Source organism: Pleuronectes platessa, chromosome 2 (assembly GCF_947347685.1).
Source record: "Pleuronectes platessa chromosome 2, fPlePla1.1, whole genome shotgun sequence".
NCBI classification, from domain to species: Eukaryota; Metazoa; Chordata; class Actinopteri; order Pleuronectiformes; family Pleuronectidae; genus Pleuronectes; species Pleuronectes platessa.
The window spans coordinates 12,062,829-12,079,469 of NC_070627.1; the positions used below are offsets into that span (position 1 = coordinate 12,062,829).

The 16,641-nt window shown below is 44.0% G+C and overlaps 1 protein-coding gene across 2 annotated transcripts in view; it reads left to right on the plus strand.

Moving 5' to 3' along the window:
• Positions 1-16,641, plus strand: part of cacna2d2a (calcium channel, voltage-dependent, alpha 2/delta subunit 2a) — a 145,302-nt gene that overhangs the window by 69,511 nt on the left and 59,150 nt on the right. For both annotated transcript variants that reach the window (XM_053433352.1, XM_053433360.1), the window contains exon 4: positions 1,116-1,175. In XM_053433352.1, coding sequence (XP_053289327.1) covers positions 1,116-1,175 — 60 coding nt within the window. The remainder of the gene's footprint in view (positions 1-1,115; positions 1,176-16,641) is intronic.

The following is a 16,641-nucleotide window of genomic DNA, read 5'->3' on the forward strand; positions in this document are numbered from 1 at the left end:
AGGGGGTCTTCAGTGCCGCTGCTGCTGCTGTAGCAGGGGTCTAAATAGGGTAAGTCATTTTAGAGCCCTGGGACTGTACGGCTGATCACACTATTCTGGGACAGGAACACCAGCGCCCCCTAGAGGCCTGGGGAAACCTAGATAGAGTGGCACAGGAGGGAGAGGAGATGGGGATGCACTCTGGGGAAGGAGAGAAAAGCTCGAAGGCTTCACCATGTTTGCCACTTGGATGATTTGCAGCAGTGGGTCGTGGTGGCTGATGGTTCTCACTGCTTTATTTGCATGAAGCTGTGACTGTAACCTGAAGCCCCCAGTTTGACAAAACCACACATTTTTTAACAAAAGCAACTTTACTTCCTGTCTTTAATTAAATGACTTGTTAAGAAAGTGCACTCAGCTTAGAGACTATCGTGTGAATGTAAAGATCAGTCAGTGTGGTTTAGATTCATAGTGTGGTTCTTATGCTTGTTTACACTGTGTCTCATGCCTCTGACAGCTCAGCTCTCTGTCACACACATTTTACACATCTCACCTCAGCAATGTGCAGCGACACTCTCAGCACGTGGCCTTTAAATCTCCTTCATTTCATTCTGTATATATGACGGTCGAAATCATCTGATGTGGACTGGGATGTTTATTAACTACCAAGTCTATTTCAGTTATTACCTGCGATACTTGCATTTTGCGTTTTGAAAACTTGTGTTTAGGTTCACCTTTAGGCTGTGTACAAATATTTTTGAGTTTTTTTTTGTGTTTGGTGCTCCCTCATAAAACCTCTGCTCTGATTGTGTTTGTGTTATTAATAAAATTTGCCCTGAAACTTGGAGGAATAAGTCACTGATCTAGATGAAATAACAAATCAGGCATATTTAGGGAACTGAGTTCTATGAGTGGGTGAAGTTTGGTGGAGTTTGATTAAATCTAAGGTGAGTATTGGGTCTTGGCGCTGGTATGTGCTCTACTAAATGCCACTCTAACTGAAGGTCCCGCCCCCATTTGTTTTGTTTGCCGTCTGTCTGTCTGTCCATCCCTCTGTCTGTCTGTCTGTCCGAGACACAAATCAATGTCCTACTGACTGCTGACACTCACTCTGCTGCTTTTGTGTTTCCTTACAGAAACTGGCCAGGGAGGCAGAGCAGCTGCAGAAGGAACACGTATGGCAAGATGGTGTGACGGTAAAGTAGGACACCCGCTCCTTTCCTCTCTTCTCCAAGACCTCTACTGTCTTTTCCTTTCCTTTTTCAGGCAGACTGGTTAATCCGCCCATCATCTGCCCATTCCAATTGTATTCCAATATTTTAGTGATTTTACCCTTTTAATGACAATGTGATCAGCATCACAGAGACAATGTGGAAGGAGAATAATATTCACGAACGCAGTGTACACGCACTTTAACTGCTTACTTTATTTTCATGGGACTCTGTATTATATGAGCAGCTATCCCTCCGTTTAGTTTCACAGGACACCGCGTGTTGGACATTGTATTTACTTGCATTTGACCTTTAAAACACTAGCGATCCGCTCTTCAAATCTAAAAAGAGGAGAAATGGTATTACTCTGGTTTATGTGTTTTTGTCTGGGTGTGTTTGTGAGCCACTGTGCTCCACTGACTCTCAAATTTGCAAACACTCAAACGCTCAACAAACATGCATGCATACGGATGCACACACACACACACACACACAGACACACACACACAAACACACACTCATATAGCCTCAACCGACAGATACACATGCACATTCCCTACTGTCATATCCTCTGTCTCCAGGGAGACGAGCTCGCTGTCATGGTACACTTCCCACAAATGGATTTTTAACCCCGTGCCTCCTGGGGGATATTTGAGAAAAAGCTTTAACTGATTTAAAACGAATAATTATGAGCCCTACTTCCCCGCAAAGTCCATTTTTATTCATGGTTGCTTACACTCTGAAGCTGTAGTCTTGGGGTGGCTGGGCTGCACCCCTCCCTGCCTGCTGGTCTGGGGGGGGGAGGTGCAGTGCGGCTGTGCCTTCGTCTTACCCATGAGCCGGGCTTCTTCCTGCCCGGCTCTGATGCTCCTCAATCGGATGCGTAGCCATGCAGGACATGGAGTGTGGGTCACAGTGACCACACACACCAAACCTGTTTGAGGCTTCATCCAATACGGCATCAATACCTCCTCGAGTGGTAAAGCCAGCACTCTCTTTAATCCACCCGTCACCACACCTATCTCTCCCTCCGTCAGCACACCTATCTCTCCCCCCTCTTTCTCCTTCACGCCAGCCGTGATTACACCTCTCCGTCCATCCAGCCACCGCCCTCACTCCCACCCTCCATCACATTCACATATCATGTTCCTTTATCTGTATGTGCCTTTAATCAAGCATGAAAACAGTTGGAACATATTATACTATTGCAACGCTGCAAATGTCGCCCCTTAATTAATAATGCATTGGAGCTGATTTCATTTGCCTTTATTATTAGGCCAGGTAATGAATCTCAGCAGGGGGGGCTGGGAAACCATTAAAAACCCAGGAGGGGAGGGGTAGAGGTGGCAGCTACACCACATTCTGACAAGAAGATGTTCCCTGTTTGAGGATTTGGTGCTTTCCTAATTTCTCTTTGGGTGAACACTGACTGACACTCTAATTAGATTAGGGCTGCATGCTCTTTGGGCAAATTAGGAGAAATGCGTTGCATCTTAAAGAGAAGTCTGTCAAATTAATAGAGAAGGTGTTTATGCATGAGAGACAGTGTGTTTTGATAGAATTTGTGTGTATGTGTGTGTGTGTGTGTGTGTGTGCGGGAGTGCTCTGGCCGGCAAAGCATAATGTTGTTGGTATTTGTCGGCGATTGAGTATTTATTTGGATGTGTTTATTAACGGTGGGTTCTGTACCTGGCCCAACCCATCTGCTTGCCTCGCCAAACTGGTGACATCATAGAAACTGAATGACACGCCTGCTCCTCATAGCGGCTGCCATCACAGCTGTTACTGAAGCAATGGGAAGACCTCACTCGTTTTCTGTCTCTCTCTGCCCCACACACACACACACACCACACACACACATTCAAGCCTGTTTCCCGGTCGTACCACGGTGCCAGTTTTTCTGACCATCCCGACTGCCGGACATTATGGATGTCAAAATGTTGATTGTAACAACTGTTGTGATGGTCGTTCGGGGTTTTAAATCCATTGCAATGAAATGGTGTGTGAAATAGACATTAAAGTGTTGGATTGCCGCTGATTTCTCAAGGTCAGGTGCCCGTCCCCGTGTGACACTCAAGCGGCGAGTTGGCAAGAGACTCCTCCCGAGGCAACGGAGTCATTTCAGCGGCGCTTTGCGATTCTCTCAGGGCCGAGGGAGAAGCAGCAACAAATATCAGAAGTCTTTTTGTTTTGTAAAGTGAACATTGGCAGCTAGAGAGCAGAGCGCTAATAAACCTCTCTAGATAGCAACAGCATTAAACTCATTTCAATTTTTTCCTGAAACAAGTCTGGGTCCTACAGTTATGTGTATATTTATTATGCTTCTTATGTCTCTGCATGCAATTTAAATATATAATAAAATAAATTTGTTGATTTAATTGTTGCTTTCCCATATAGAAACTCAAAGCACATCTCTCCAGATGGTTCTTCTACCTGGTTATGTACCAGTTAAAAATAGTGTTATTTGTTAAATATTGTAAGCTACACTGACTGTTATGAAGTCCAGTTTGGCTCAACAGTCACTGATCTAATGTCAAAGGTAACAATCGCTGGTATTGAGTGAGTCATGGATTTATTTTACTGATTGACTGAAGTTGACTGAAGCTGAAAAGTCTCTGAAATGATTGTATTTATGTCCCTTTTGAATATTGAATGCAGTCATGCAGACTGACCTTTAAAAATGTAGTGTCTAGAAAAGAGCAGGCTATAGTAATTAACTTATATATGTTAACTAATATCTGATCACCTTTTGAAGGAGAATTACAATTAGAAAAAGACATCAATAAAAGTCAATTAAAAACTCAGTTAACCAAGGTACCAACTCTTCCACCAATAGATTTAACAGTCAACTTCTGAGTTCCTGCACAGTTGAGGTGATCTGATTTTTTAAAAAAAGGCCTGCAATCATGTTACCTTATATACAGACCAAAACCTACCTGACGTAACAGAGGCTACAGAGCTGAAGTCAAAGCTCTGTTAGTGAAGTTCTCAGACTGAAGCAGCTGCCATTTGTTTTTGTGGGTACAGCTTCATTACATTGCATTAAAGCTGTTACATATGTATATACAGTATATATAGAGAGAGGCTTGCTGTGTGTCCCTGGTTTGTTAGACAACATTTTGTGGTCGAGTTTTGAGATGAAAACTAAACCAAATAAGATTCATGCACCACAAGCCACTTGTGATACTTCCAGCTGGAACCAGCTTATTGTGCGTGGGAAGCTTTAACGTGATTCATTACAATTTGATGACATGGGTTGCTAAAATTTGATTTGTTATCTACGATAAATATTTTTAGGAATTATTGTAGATATCTCTTATATAAATCCAGTTAAATTTCATGGTCCTTTAATAAAATCTCATGGATCGGAGCGGGTTGCCATTTTGCAGGACCTTTAAAAACGAAATAAAAGGTGCTTCTTCTATGTCTCTGCATGCAATGTGAATGTTTGATAAATGGTGAGCTTGACCTAGTTTAGCTCAGGTCATGCATGTGTGTGGGTTTAGTGAGTGTGACTAATGCTGAGGGTTTACTAGTTTGTAATACTGTAGTGAGCCTATGGTTAACAACTCTTTTCAAAAGGACGGCACCATCTAAATCCTGACAATTACATAACGGCTACTGCCTTCACAGTTATATTCTGTGTAGCATGCAATGTTTGTTATTATCTGAAACCGCTACTTTCAAGTCAAGGTTCTGGTTTTCCATCCTCCAATGTTTCTGTTTTTGTTCCTCGCTCTATTCAGCTCAGTGAAAACCCCTCAAAACTAGCTGGTGAACATAGGGAGACACTCAACGGCTCAAGAGCCAGTTGTTTGCCTGAGGAGTTAGTGAAAACAGAGGTAAGAGCAGAGCAGCTGTTGGACGTCATTTTGCAGGTGGCTTGTAACGCAACTAGCAATAAATACTAATGGTGCCTTGTGTTCGTTGGATGTGGAATTGGGCAACTGTTTAACTGTTCACTATACTTACTAAAACTAAAATCATTGCAAGTTTAAAGATTTATTTTCATATCTGTTGCTCATATTGATCCATTAATAAAGCTATGAATGGATTACCACAGCCTCCGTATGGTGGCCCTAAAGTGCCACAATTAAAAACCAATGAATAAATGACTCGATAATATCTATTTAAACAAATAGATGAAAACATAAATGTGGAAATATATGAATAGCATTTTCCATCAGCAAACTGTATTCATGTATTTACGTTTTAATTTTAAATTTTGTCGGTTTCAGTTCTGCATATTTTCAATCTGCTCAGAGGGATGTAAAAAATATCATCAACACGTTTTGTTCGTCTCATTTGTTTCCCCAGCCCAAACCAAATTATGCAAACTTTACAAAACAGTCAATGATATCACTGATAATTTACTAATGAAATATAATCAGCAGCGTTTTTATTATCAATCAGTTGTTTAACCACTCACCTCTCAGAGACAGATGCTAATGACCAGGGACAGCCGACACAAAGTGCAACACGTTGGGACAGAGATTGGACGTAAAAAAGCTAAAAAGCACAGAGATTGTGTAGATCGGAGGAAGACGTGTACTTTCCGTCAGATTGTGATGTGGCAGCTGCTGTACGTTTGAAATGCATTAGTGCTAATAGCTGGGCCATTAGGGGGAGAGAGAGGCACTCTGTTGATGGGTTGCCATGATGAAACCAGGGAGAAGGGAGGGCTGACAAAGCAGAGGCACAGAGAGGGAGAAGAGGTGTAAGTGAGAAAGCAAGTGAGTGAGAGAAGAAGGTATAAGAGATGGGGGGGGGGGGGGGGGCCGGGAAACAGAGATGGAGCCATCTTCCAGGCCATTTACTGCAATCATCACTCTCTAATCAATCAAGCCTTTCATCATAGGACAACACAATCTCTCCATTTCTTTCTGTTCTCCTCACTCGGCCTCTTTCTCTCCTCGGCTCCTCTCAGCCACCCACTCTCATAACACAATGCTGCTCATGTGCCCTCCTGCTCACCGCACATGTATGTTCATCTGTGTCTTTCTAATACCTACACAAAATATTCATACAGTGTGCGTCCTCCAGTAATTGCATTTACCTTCCTGCTGTATCTTCTCTGAAATGCTTTGAGTTAGATTCTGTACATTTTACCATAGAAGCTCAATGGTATGTACGTTTAGTTGACATTTCAGATACATTCACAGCCTTTAAATCACTATCGGTCCCTCGCTAAAGGTAAAACATAACAAAAGATGCAGTCTGATGACACCGCGAAGCAGTGTGGGATCATGGGAGTTGTTGTCTTTGTTCACAGGTAAAGCAGACGTGTCGCGATTAAAACCTGACAACAATTTAATCTGGGATTTCTCTTGGTTTGAACAGTGTGGGAGAAATTTTGGACAGTTCCAAGTTCACAGGTACAGAGAATAAATGACATTGGTCTGGGTACTTTTTGACATTTTAATGAAGAATTGTTATTTATATCTTCAAGTGGCAGGGGCGGGAGTCGCAAGGGTCCGTTCACTTGGCCAAGTTCGGCTCCTTTCATAAGGCCTCTATTGAGATAATTGGCCCTTCAGAGGAAATGAGTGAAAATCATTGTTGCAACGCTCAGACCAGCCTTCAGCCCCATTAGCCACAGAACACATTAGTTTTATGAAGGCTGACATGCACAGATTCATATTCAGATTAAAATAGACATAAGGAACCTTATGTTCCATCTTTCTCTCAACATGTTAATATCTGTTATTTCCCATATTTCTTTGCCTTTCAGAAATGTTTTGAAACCCTAGATTTCCATCCAACCAGGGTGCATTGCACCATTAGTGCTACACATCCATTACAGCCTGTCTTTGCAGATATCCCTGGAATTCAGAATTTTTTTTATTGCTTTTTGCCAACAATATTTATGCTGAACCTGTAGGAGAATATTCCTCGAGCAATAATTGCCAAACTAGGATGGGTACTGGTTTTTCCATTTAATCCACTGACCATGGGGATGATTTCTTCCTCTGCTGACTTTCCTGAGATGCACCATTTATGTTTTTTAAAAGAAAGATTTTCCTCTCGTGTCGGCAAAACAACCATTAAAACTCAAAAGGGCTTCCATACCCGGGGTGTGAGAGTGGGAGGGGAGGGGGCTTAGCTATGTGACTTCTTTATAAATGCATGCACAGGGCCTTTTTATTCCCAAACACTGATAAGCACCGCCACATTGTCTAATCACAAATAAACTGCATCTATTTTCATTGTGAGCTGTTTTTTTTTTCTTTTTACTACCTTATGGCTGCGCTGAGACAGAGCGCTCGCAGCCTGCCGAGCACGTAATGGAACTCATAAACAGTGTTATCACTGAATCCTGAGCCATGGAACGGACTTCCATCTGCTCGCCACTGGAAGGGATAGAAATGAGGAGGGGGGGGGGGGGGGCATGTGTATGTGTGTGGGGAGAGAAATTCCTACACAGTGCACAATATAGCCGAGTCCCCTCCCCATCAAATGTATCTGATGAGGTTGGGCCGAGCAGATGCCAAAAACACGCACACACACACACACACACACACACACACACACACACACACACACACACACACACACACACACACACACACACACACACACACACACACACACACACACACACACACACACACACACACACACACACAGACGCACACCAACGAGAGGAAGGTGACTTGTGGTGGGCACGTTTGTGTGGATGACGCCGCGTTAGTCAATTGATCGTCTTGTGTTATGGTCAATACAAACTCCACCTTGAATTCCCATTTGGACCGCAGCTCCTCTCTCCTCCTCTGCATCCATGTGCCAGTCGTCTCTCTCCCCCCCCCCCCCCCCCCCCCCCCCCCCCCGCGCGGTGCCATCCTTCGCTTCAGTGCTGCGCCGCTTTGATCCGGCTCGTTGTTGCTGTGGTGACCGACGGTTTGGTAATTTCAGCTCCTTGATTGCAGCGCGCTGTAATTTGTGTAAGTGGTTCTCTCCGAGGTAGAAACGTCCTTTTCTTTCTTTTTCACCCCCTTCCATTTCCTTTGACTCTCTCTACCTCTCCTATGTTTTTTTTCCCCCCCCACATGTCATTTCATAATGTTTCTCTGCTGCTTCCAGAGAGGCCTCTCAAAAACCCATGACTTAGAACTGTAGAAGCAGCAAAGAACAGGAGCTGGAATCGAGACACACGGCGCAGAGGGGCAGAAAAGTTCAGGTGTGCTTGTGAGGCTTCAGTGGGCAAGAGTTTGGCCGGCTGTAATGCAGCATGCTTACCGGGGGGGGGGCCTGAGAGGGAGGCCCCCCCATGTCTAAATCCCACTGATCGATTCTCCTGCCTCACAGGAGATGGGAATCAATAGTGAGAGAAATCCAGCGAGCCACACTGCAGACCTGGATTTTCCCATTTCAACACATGGCTAACATCCATGAAATGTTATTTTAAAGGCTAAAGCTGCTGACGCCTCTTTGCCCTCTGGTCCGAGCAGGATCGAGAAAAGCCAAGCAAAAATATTTTCATGATATTTGTGATTATGAAATATGGCATGTCTATTTTCTCGAGTTAAGTTTTAAAAATGTCCACTATTTAAAATTAAAATAATGTATATAGCGTAAGTCAGTTCAATTTTAAGACATCTGCAGTCCTACACAGATTTATTTGATTTGTCTCGATTGACTTGTCTTTCAGAGAACCACACATTCCCTGTCAGAGGTTCTTCTCTGGGGATGATGCACAAGGTGTGGCTCTGCAGCCTCTAAGCAGAGACGCCTGTTTGGGTTTTCATGTTTTATTGCTCGCTGTATTCTGTCCCTGTCGTCCTTGGCTGCTGCCTGCAGATAACTCAAAGTAGGGCTCCCTTTGTCATTTGAATTTGCAAATCATCGCGAGGGACAGCAAGGCATCTGATGGAAATGATTACGGGCACAGAAATAACAGGTTTCTTTTGTCCGGGGTTGATTGTTGATTGGCCACTCTCAGTCAGGCCCTGACTGAGGGGATGGCGACTTCAGGACTCTGAGGACCTGCGATGGTAAAATGGCGGAAAAAGATGAGCGAAATGAAAAGCCCTCCCTAGGAGATGTGGAGTGTTGTAACAAGCTGCGGCGTGATTGGACAGGGAGGTTCACACTGATATGGTATTCCCAGCTATGAATGCTGTAAAAAAGGCTATTTGCTTTATCAACTTCCCCTGGAATCCAATGATGGCATTAATATCGCCATGACCTGTTTATCTTATTTGTCCTTATTTGGTGTTGCAGCGCCTCTTCCCTGCTTCCTCTCTGATGATCAGATTGAGTTCTTGTTTGGGAGATGTTGGCATGCGTGTGTCATGTTAGATAGGCTTTTTATCTGGCCCTGTGTCCATGCATTGTGGTGATGCTATCGGTGTTAAAACCTGCTCCTCAACGGGGCCCTGTCAGCCAACAATGGGGAGCGGCATTACCCAGAGTGCAGGAGGACAAAGCCTCCCCTCCTTATCGCAGGCCTGGAATATTCACAGACTGATTTAACTGCTTTTTACCAAGGGGAAGTGTCAGGCTCTGAAAGAAAGAGACGGCACAGAAGAGGAAAAATGGGATTCTGTGACCTGCAGGATGTTTACAAAGAAAGATTTAAAGCGAAGAAATTGCAGATTCATGGGGCCAAATTGGGGGCATGAAATTAAACCATGGAGTGTGTAACCTTAATATTTTTCAAATTATGTATTTTTAATTTAGACTTCTCCCATCCTCGATTGTTCGCCCCGTTTCTCTCCTCCCTCGCTCCGTCTATCTGGTGGTTTGCTGCCTATCTGAGCGCGAGTCTTTGAAGTGAGTGTGCAGTTCGCAGGAGTTCATGGCGCTCTGTCTGATGAGGAGCAAGACATTGATGAGATGTGCATGGAGAATGTCATTCACTTTGCTGAATTTGCACTGTGTATTGGAGCTTTAATCTGGGGGCACATTTGTTTATTGGCATACAAATGAACATCTGCATGGAGCTATGCTTGGACGCCGTGGTCTCAGCAGCTCCCTAATCGCTTAAAAGCCTGGGGATGCGGAGCATGCCAATGAGCGAGCGAGGGAGAGGGAGGCAGCCCCGCCCAAGGCCTCCGTCATGCACTCCTTTATCTGAGTTTCACTCTCGCTCAATAGCTCGCTGAGCTCCCTCCCTCGCTCTTGCTTTCTTCCAGGCCAACAGTTTAGTTTCCAGTTTGCTGGTTGACTCTCTATTGACTTGACATTATAAATAGGCCTTTTTTTTTTTATTGTAACCCTGTGGTTGAGACCACAAAACAGACAAAACCTCAAACATAAAACGTAGGAGGCCTGCTCAAGAAGAACAATAACTAAGCTTCATTTGTTATGTGTTGTGACAGTGAAAAAAATACCTTCTGAGGATAGGACCAGGAGAGGTTGACCATTAAATCTGTAATATATATATGTATACTAAGCTTTCCAATAATCAACTGCAACAACTTAGTAACTCTTTCATTGTTTAAAAAAGTTTAATTTGTTTGGTACATAATTCTTTTTTTGTAGCTTCACCAATAACCTTGTAATCTTTGTTGGATTTATATTGCTCCTGTAACAAATTTATGTGCTAAGATAATCAAGTGCCTGCTGTGTCAATATTTGCCTAAACTAAAACTACTGAAGTATAAAACAACAGGACTTGATTGATGTTGTAGTTTCATTATTTAGAGGAGTATAATTAACTAACAACTAATTTGATCGGAGTAACCCCTCTGCCAATAAATCAAAATACAATTTGACAGCTGCCCAAAGTTTCCAAATTATGCACTGGTGAGTTAAACATTCTGACCACTCACAGAGGAAGTGAATACCAGTGAAGGCCCTGATTTTCTCTCCTAATGTATAAAGCATCCTTCTTCTAAGTTTTTTGCGTAAACTTGTTAACAAACGAACATCCAAACCAACCAATGACAAATGGACAGTAAAGGCTTTGCCCTTCTTCTCAAATGTTTTTTTCTGCAGTTCTGTGATTGAGCCTTATACCTGCCCCAGTAATTGATTTAACATTCCTTTCATCAAAACCACACGGCCAAAGAACCAGTTTTCATATTTAATCCACAGGCAACCTCTGCAGCTCACGATCAAAGTGCTTCAACAAGGGTTCTTAGATTTCACTACATGTCTATGATTAATTCACCTCTGCTTGAAAACCGTATTTCACGAGCTCACCTTTTCACCCTTGCACGAAACCGTGGGTCTCATAAACGAAAGGAAGTGAGCCGAACTAATTAGCTTCTCATTGTGTTTTTGTAATTTTCATTCTGATGTCACTCCTATTAGCATGAATGCCCTTGTCTATATGTTTCCTATGCGTTTCAGTCTGCAGAAGAAATTGGAAGTCAGTCATCTATTACTTAATGCAACTGTGTGTGTGTGTGTGTGTGTGTGTGTGTGTGTGTGTGTGTGTATGTTTTGTGTGTGTGTGTGTGTGTTGGGTATGTGCACTGGAGTCACCGTATGTGCTCGGCCTGGAAGATTGCATTCCTCCGGTAATGGGACAGGTCTCAGCAGCTAATAAGGCCGGGTGTTTATCTAGTTTGAATGTCTTGCGTTCATAGCATCTGGAGCACGCCGTGGAAATAGAGAGATGGAAGGAGAGATGGGCAGAGACAGGAGGAGCGACTGGAGTGTGGGAGATAAGAAAAGGAGTTCAAATGTATACAGCTCCGTAACAGGTTTGCTACTTTAAATAAGCACTTCTCATCTGCAGCCAAATTACATTGTTTAGATTTTCTTTCTTCATTCTGGTTGGAAATGGAGCTGCGCGTGCGTGTGCGTGTGTGTGTGTGTGTGTACCTTATGGGCTGTTGTGCGTGGGTTAATGAAGAGCAGTGAATGAAATCCTTTATTGTGTTTGATATAATGTCAGCTTCCATTAGGGAAACTGGTGCTGGGAATGATTGCTAGACTATCGGGGCCAGGAGAGAGAGAGATAGAGCGTGTGGAAGACGCGGTGTGTGTGTCTGTGTGTGTGTGTTTGTTCCCTCCATGACTGTGTGCACACCCCAGGGTACGGCACAGGCACCGAGTGTGTTCTGTAATTATAAAATCATTAGCAGGTGTCCAGAGGAGATATGAATATGACTGTAATCTGTCCCCACCCGTGATGGAGCACTTGTCTCACGCTCAAATGTCACCCCGTCGCAGCCGACCCACCGAGAGAGCTCACAGATTCCAATTCCAAACATTTAGTCCCTGCGTCCACAATCAGTCATCGGATGTACCCCTACATACGACAGTGTTTGGTATTTAGCAGCCATTTTTCAATCCTCTGTTTTACTGTCATCCATCTTCACCTATCAATTTGGGCTTTACATGGTTTTGACCGAGCAAAGAAGAGTTAGAAAGTTATAATTTTTGCTACCAAAGCTAAAGATGAGCCCGAAATAACATGCAGCACGTCCCAATTACATGAAACACGCGCTGGCAGGAGAACGTCTTCCTAGTTGGACGGACGGACTGACAGACGAACGAAAGAACAGCGGGCCTGTATCGGGTCAGACGTCGTAGCCATGGCGAGGAGACAAAGTCACATTGTGATCCAGAGCGGAGGGGCGGTTTCTATGGCAACAGTAGGCATCTAACCTACGCGCTGTTGCTTTTGCTGAAATCTGAAATTGGCGAGGGGAGGCTGGCGTTGAGGATAGAGAGATTGGGGGAGATGAAGATAAGACGGGGCGGCAGGGAGGAGGGGAGGAAGCAGATCGAGATAAGGGCGAGGAGAGGAGGGAGGGAGTGGAGGAGATGAGCGCAGGGTGATTGATGTAGGGGAGGGGCTGGAGATCATCACCTGACCTCAGTGTTTGTCTCCTGTTTGGAATTTGTTGGTCCACTCAGCATGATAGATTCAATTTACTGATAGCACTTTGTGTCAGTGGGAATTTCTCAGACGGTGTGTTTCTGTGTGTGTGCGTCTGTTGTGTGAGCGTGGACCCACAGCTCTCTATGCACACTCTCTCTCTATATAGTGTATACTTACTGAATATTGGTATCTGTATCCACAGGGATTATGTATTATACATTGATCAAACACGACATTTGAACCGCCTGCCGAAAATCGTGCCGATCCACCTTGTGTCACCAAAGCCCACCAGGCCGGTGTGGACTGGGAGTGTAGCTGACAGAGGCCACTGCCATCAGGGAATACGTTAGCATGAACGGGGGGGTTCTCGGTCTGATTTAACCATGTCACAACATTCAGCCGCAGGATTAACCAGGAGATAATCTCTTCCCCAGGTAAAAGACACATACCCTAACAAGTCTTTTAAGGCGTCCTGTTTTGGCTCAGGTCATGGTCAAGGTCAAGGTCAACGAAACAACACACAAAGTCGCCTGTGTCATTGTCGACAAGCAAGAAAAGGATGAAGATCTGGATTGTTGCGTTTTTTAAAGACCAATCACATGACGGTAAAAGTCAAGCCAGTGTGCCGAGATTACAGCTGTGAACAAGCAGCTGAACTGGATTAGTTGCGAAGACAAAAGTGTTCGGGTTAGACTTCCTCTCCTCGGCAGGGTGTGTTGCCCAACAAGCAGCTTCTAAAAGATACAGACAAGTTTTGTGTTGAGCAAGTTACAAGCTCAGAATCTGAAACCCCATTTAGAAGGAGAATTTGTTAGAGTCAGAAAAAAAGAACGGGACATTTTTTTTTTAAGTCAGTGTCCATGCCTTGACCAATCGTCTCAGGGTGGATTATTGATGTGGCACAGGATATTGATAAAAAAAAAAAAAGTAAAAGCAATTTTCCGTTTTTCTCTCTGGCCTTCTGTGAAACAACATGACAACCAACACAATTTTCTGAGGTCGACATGGTAAAAATTGTTGAATTCCTAGCCTGAGAAAAGAAATGGATTTGTTTGAGATTTACCGGCTCAAACATAAAAAAAATAGTAGCAGCGAGTAGCATCATCATCATTCTGATATCAGATGCCTCGTTAAAAACAGGAGTTCCGGTCATTACAATAGAAAGGTTGGTGTGATCTTTACTATGACCCTCACAGGACTGTTAAAATGTTTTAAATGGAACTTAATAGGAAAAGGTAACTTAATGCTGATGTAGATGAAAACTTTACTGGTCAGACCAGGCCAGTTCCTTCCACTGCTGCACGATCCAATTCTGACGCCTGACTTCTTATTGTCGGTGCTTTTGGTGTGAAACCATTCTATTATATTCAGCATCAAGAAGAACCACTTTTGGTAGGTTGCAACCAGCAGGATCACCCAGTAAGAAGCACTGACTTAGTCGTCTTGCCATCACAATCCGGCCCTTGTCAAAGAAGTTAAGATCTTTACACTTCTCATTCGTCCTGCTTCCTACAACTTCACCCCCTAATTGTTCTCGCCTATCGACAGGTGCCCATTTAATGAGATAATCAATATAATTCCATTTACCTCTCAGTCGTTTTTAAAGTAGTGGCTGATCTGTGTTAATGTCTATGCACTGGCGGGATGCACGGGGCCTGCAGAGAGACAAGGGGGGGGGGGATTGTTGGCTTGGTGATGTATCAGACATGTGTTTAACCCTGACCCTGAGCCCGTAGAGGCCTGTGACCAGCCGCAGCAGATGGCCATGCAGCCCCGGGGGCTGCTCACAGGGTCACGGTGGCCTAGGACTCATCCACATGGAGCCACCTCTTCTGTGTGTGTGTGTGTGTGTGTGTGTGTATGTGTTTGTGTCAGATTGTGTGGTTGGAGGTTGTTGCGTTAATTAGTACAATTGTTGTTACACTTGTGCTCGTGTAATTATGTTTATCGGTTTAATTTTCATTATATTGCAAAGGCAGCAACTTTAGACCCACAAGTTCAAGTACAAATTGTTTATTAACTGAGTTGAAGCGGTAGTGTTTACAAAGAGATGATTATTTTTACACTGCACTCACATAATTGCTGCGCCCAATCGAATTATAGCAGATCTACATAGGACATTACCGCCCTGCTATTAGCCATTTAGAATCAGCATTTATACATAGGATAAATGGCTTAGACTCACTTTAATGTGGCTGCAGTGATAAGTGTTTAATTATGTGTTTGCCAACAAACATGGCTGTCCAGCTGTGCATACACACAGTACCAATGAAAGGAAGAAAGCAACATAAAAGGTCTTAGAAAGGGGCTGCTGGGTAAAAAGCCAGGTCAATCTCTACCGGAGACATACACAATATTTTTCTAAGACACACTGTTTCATGATGGAGCTGTATAACACATTGCTGGGGACTTGATCGAGACCTAACCTGCTTCTCGCCCAATGTCAGCTGGGATGGGCTCCGGCCTCCCTGCGACCCTCAGAAGGATAAGCAGTATATATGATGGATGGATGGATGGATAACACAGTCACACACAGTGCTGCTCATTGTGGGAGCTGTTGGGTTTCTCTTTAGATTTTAAGCTCTTGACCTTATTATGTTATGATTTGGTGGTTAAAATTGAGCAGAATTGAGGATCTTTCTATTCGAGTTCATTCGTTTTTTTGCCTTGGATTTTGTGAGGCACTTTGTAACCTTTTCTTAAATAAGTACTATGATTAAAGTTATTATCTATACACACATCTGTCCCAAATTTAATATATATGTTGAATTGGTGTAATTTGTCTTGACTGCTAAGGCTGTCACATTTGATTCACGGTGTTTTATGTACATCCAACCATCCAATGAGCCCTTATGCCCAGTGTAGGAGCCTTTACATCACGTATATATATCCAGGCTTTTATTTATGGTATTCTTTGCAATTAGGGAAATGTACAGAATAACAATGAAGTGATGAAGTTTCTACAAAGTGCTGTTGGACCACATAATGAAGTCTCTCCAGCAAGGTGTGCAATATTTCTTGTGTATTATTTGTTGGAGTAAAGCTGCTGGACAGTGTCCCCTGGGTGTAAGGAACTGAGTGTTTATTTACAGGAAACAGTTCTGAATAATGAGTTGTAATGCTGCAGTAGTGAGGGTAAACTCTTCAGAAGCAAGGGACCGGTCTGAGCAGGACCGGGCTCCAGATCAATCCTGCTGGCAGACACAACAACACTGTTGCTTTGCCACAGTCTGTCTCTCTCTCTCTCTCTCTCTCTCTCTCTCTCTCTCTCTCTCTCTCTCTCTCTCTCTCTCTCTCTCTCTCTCTCTCTCTCTCCCTCTCTCTTTCTCTTCTCTCTCTGCAGAGGCACGGGCTATTTTTAGCTCTGGCAGATCGTTCCCCCCACTGCACCCACCACCCTCCAACACCACCCATCTCTCTCCTCTCAATTCATCCCCCTCATATCGCCCTGACCTCAGCCTCCATCCTAACGCCCCGACTTAGCCCAAATGCACTCCCAGAATGATCCGCCGTGATCCCGCCACTCACCTCCTTTCCTCCCATCCTCGCCCCTGATCCCTCGTGTACAGCCGGGGGAGGGAGAGAGGGAGTGCTGGTAAGTTGAGGAGATGTTTCGGGGGGGGAAGCTGAGGAGGCAGATCATGCTCCTCCTCTGTCTTGTCCACTCTCGTT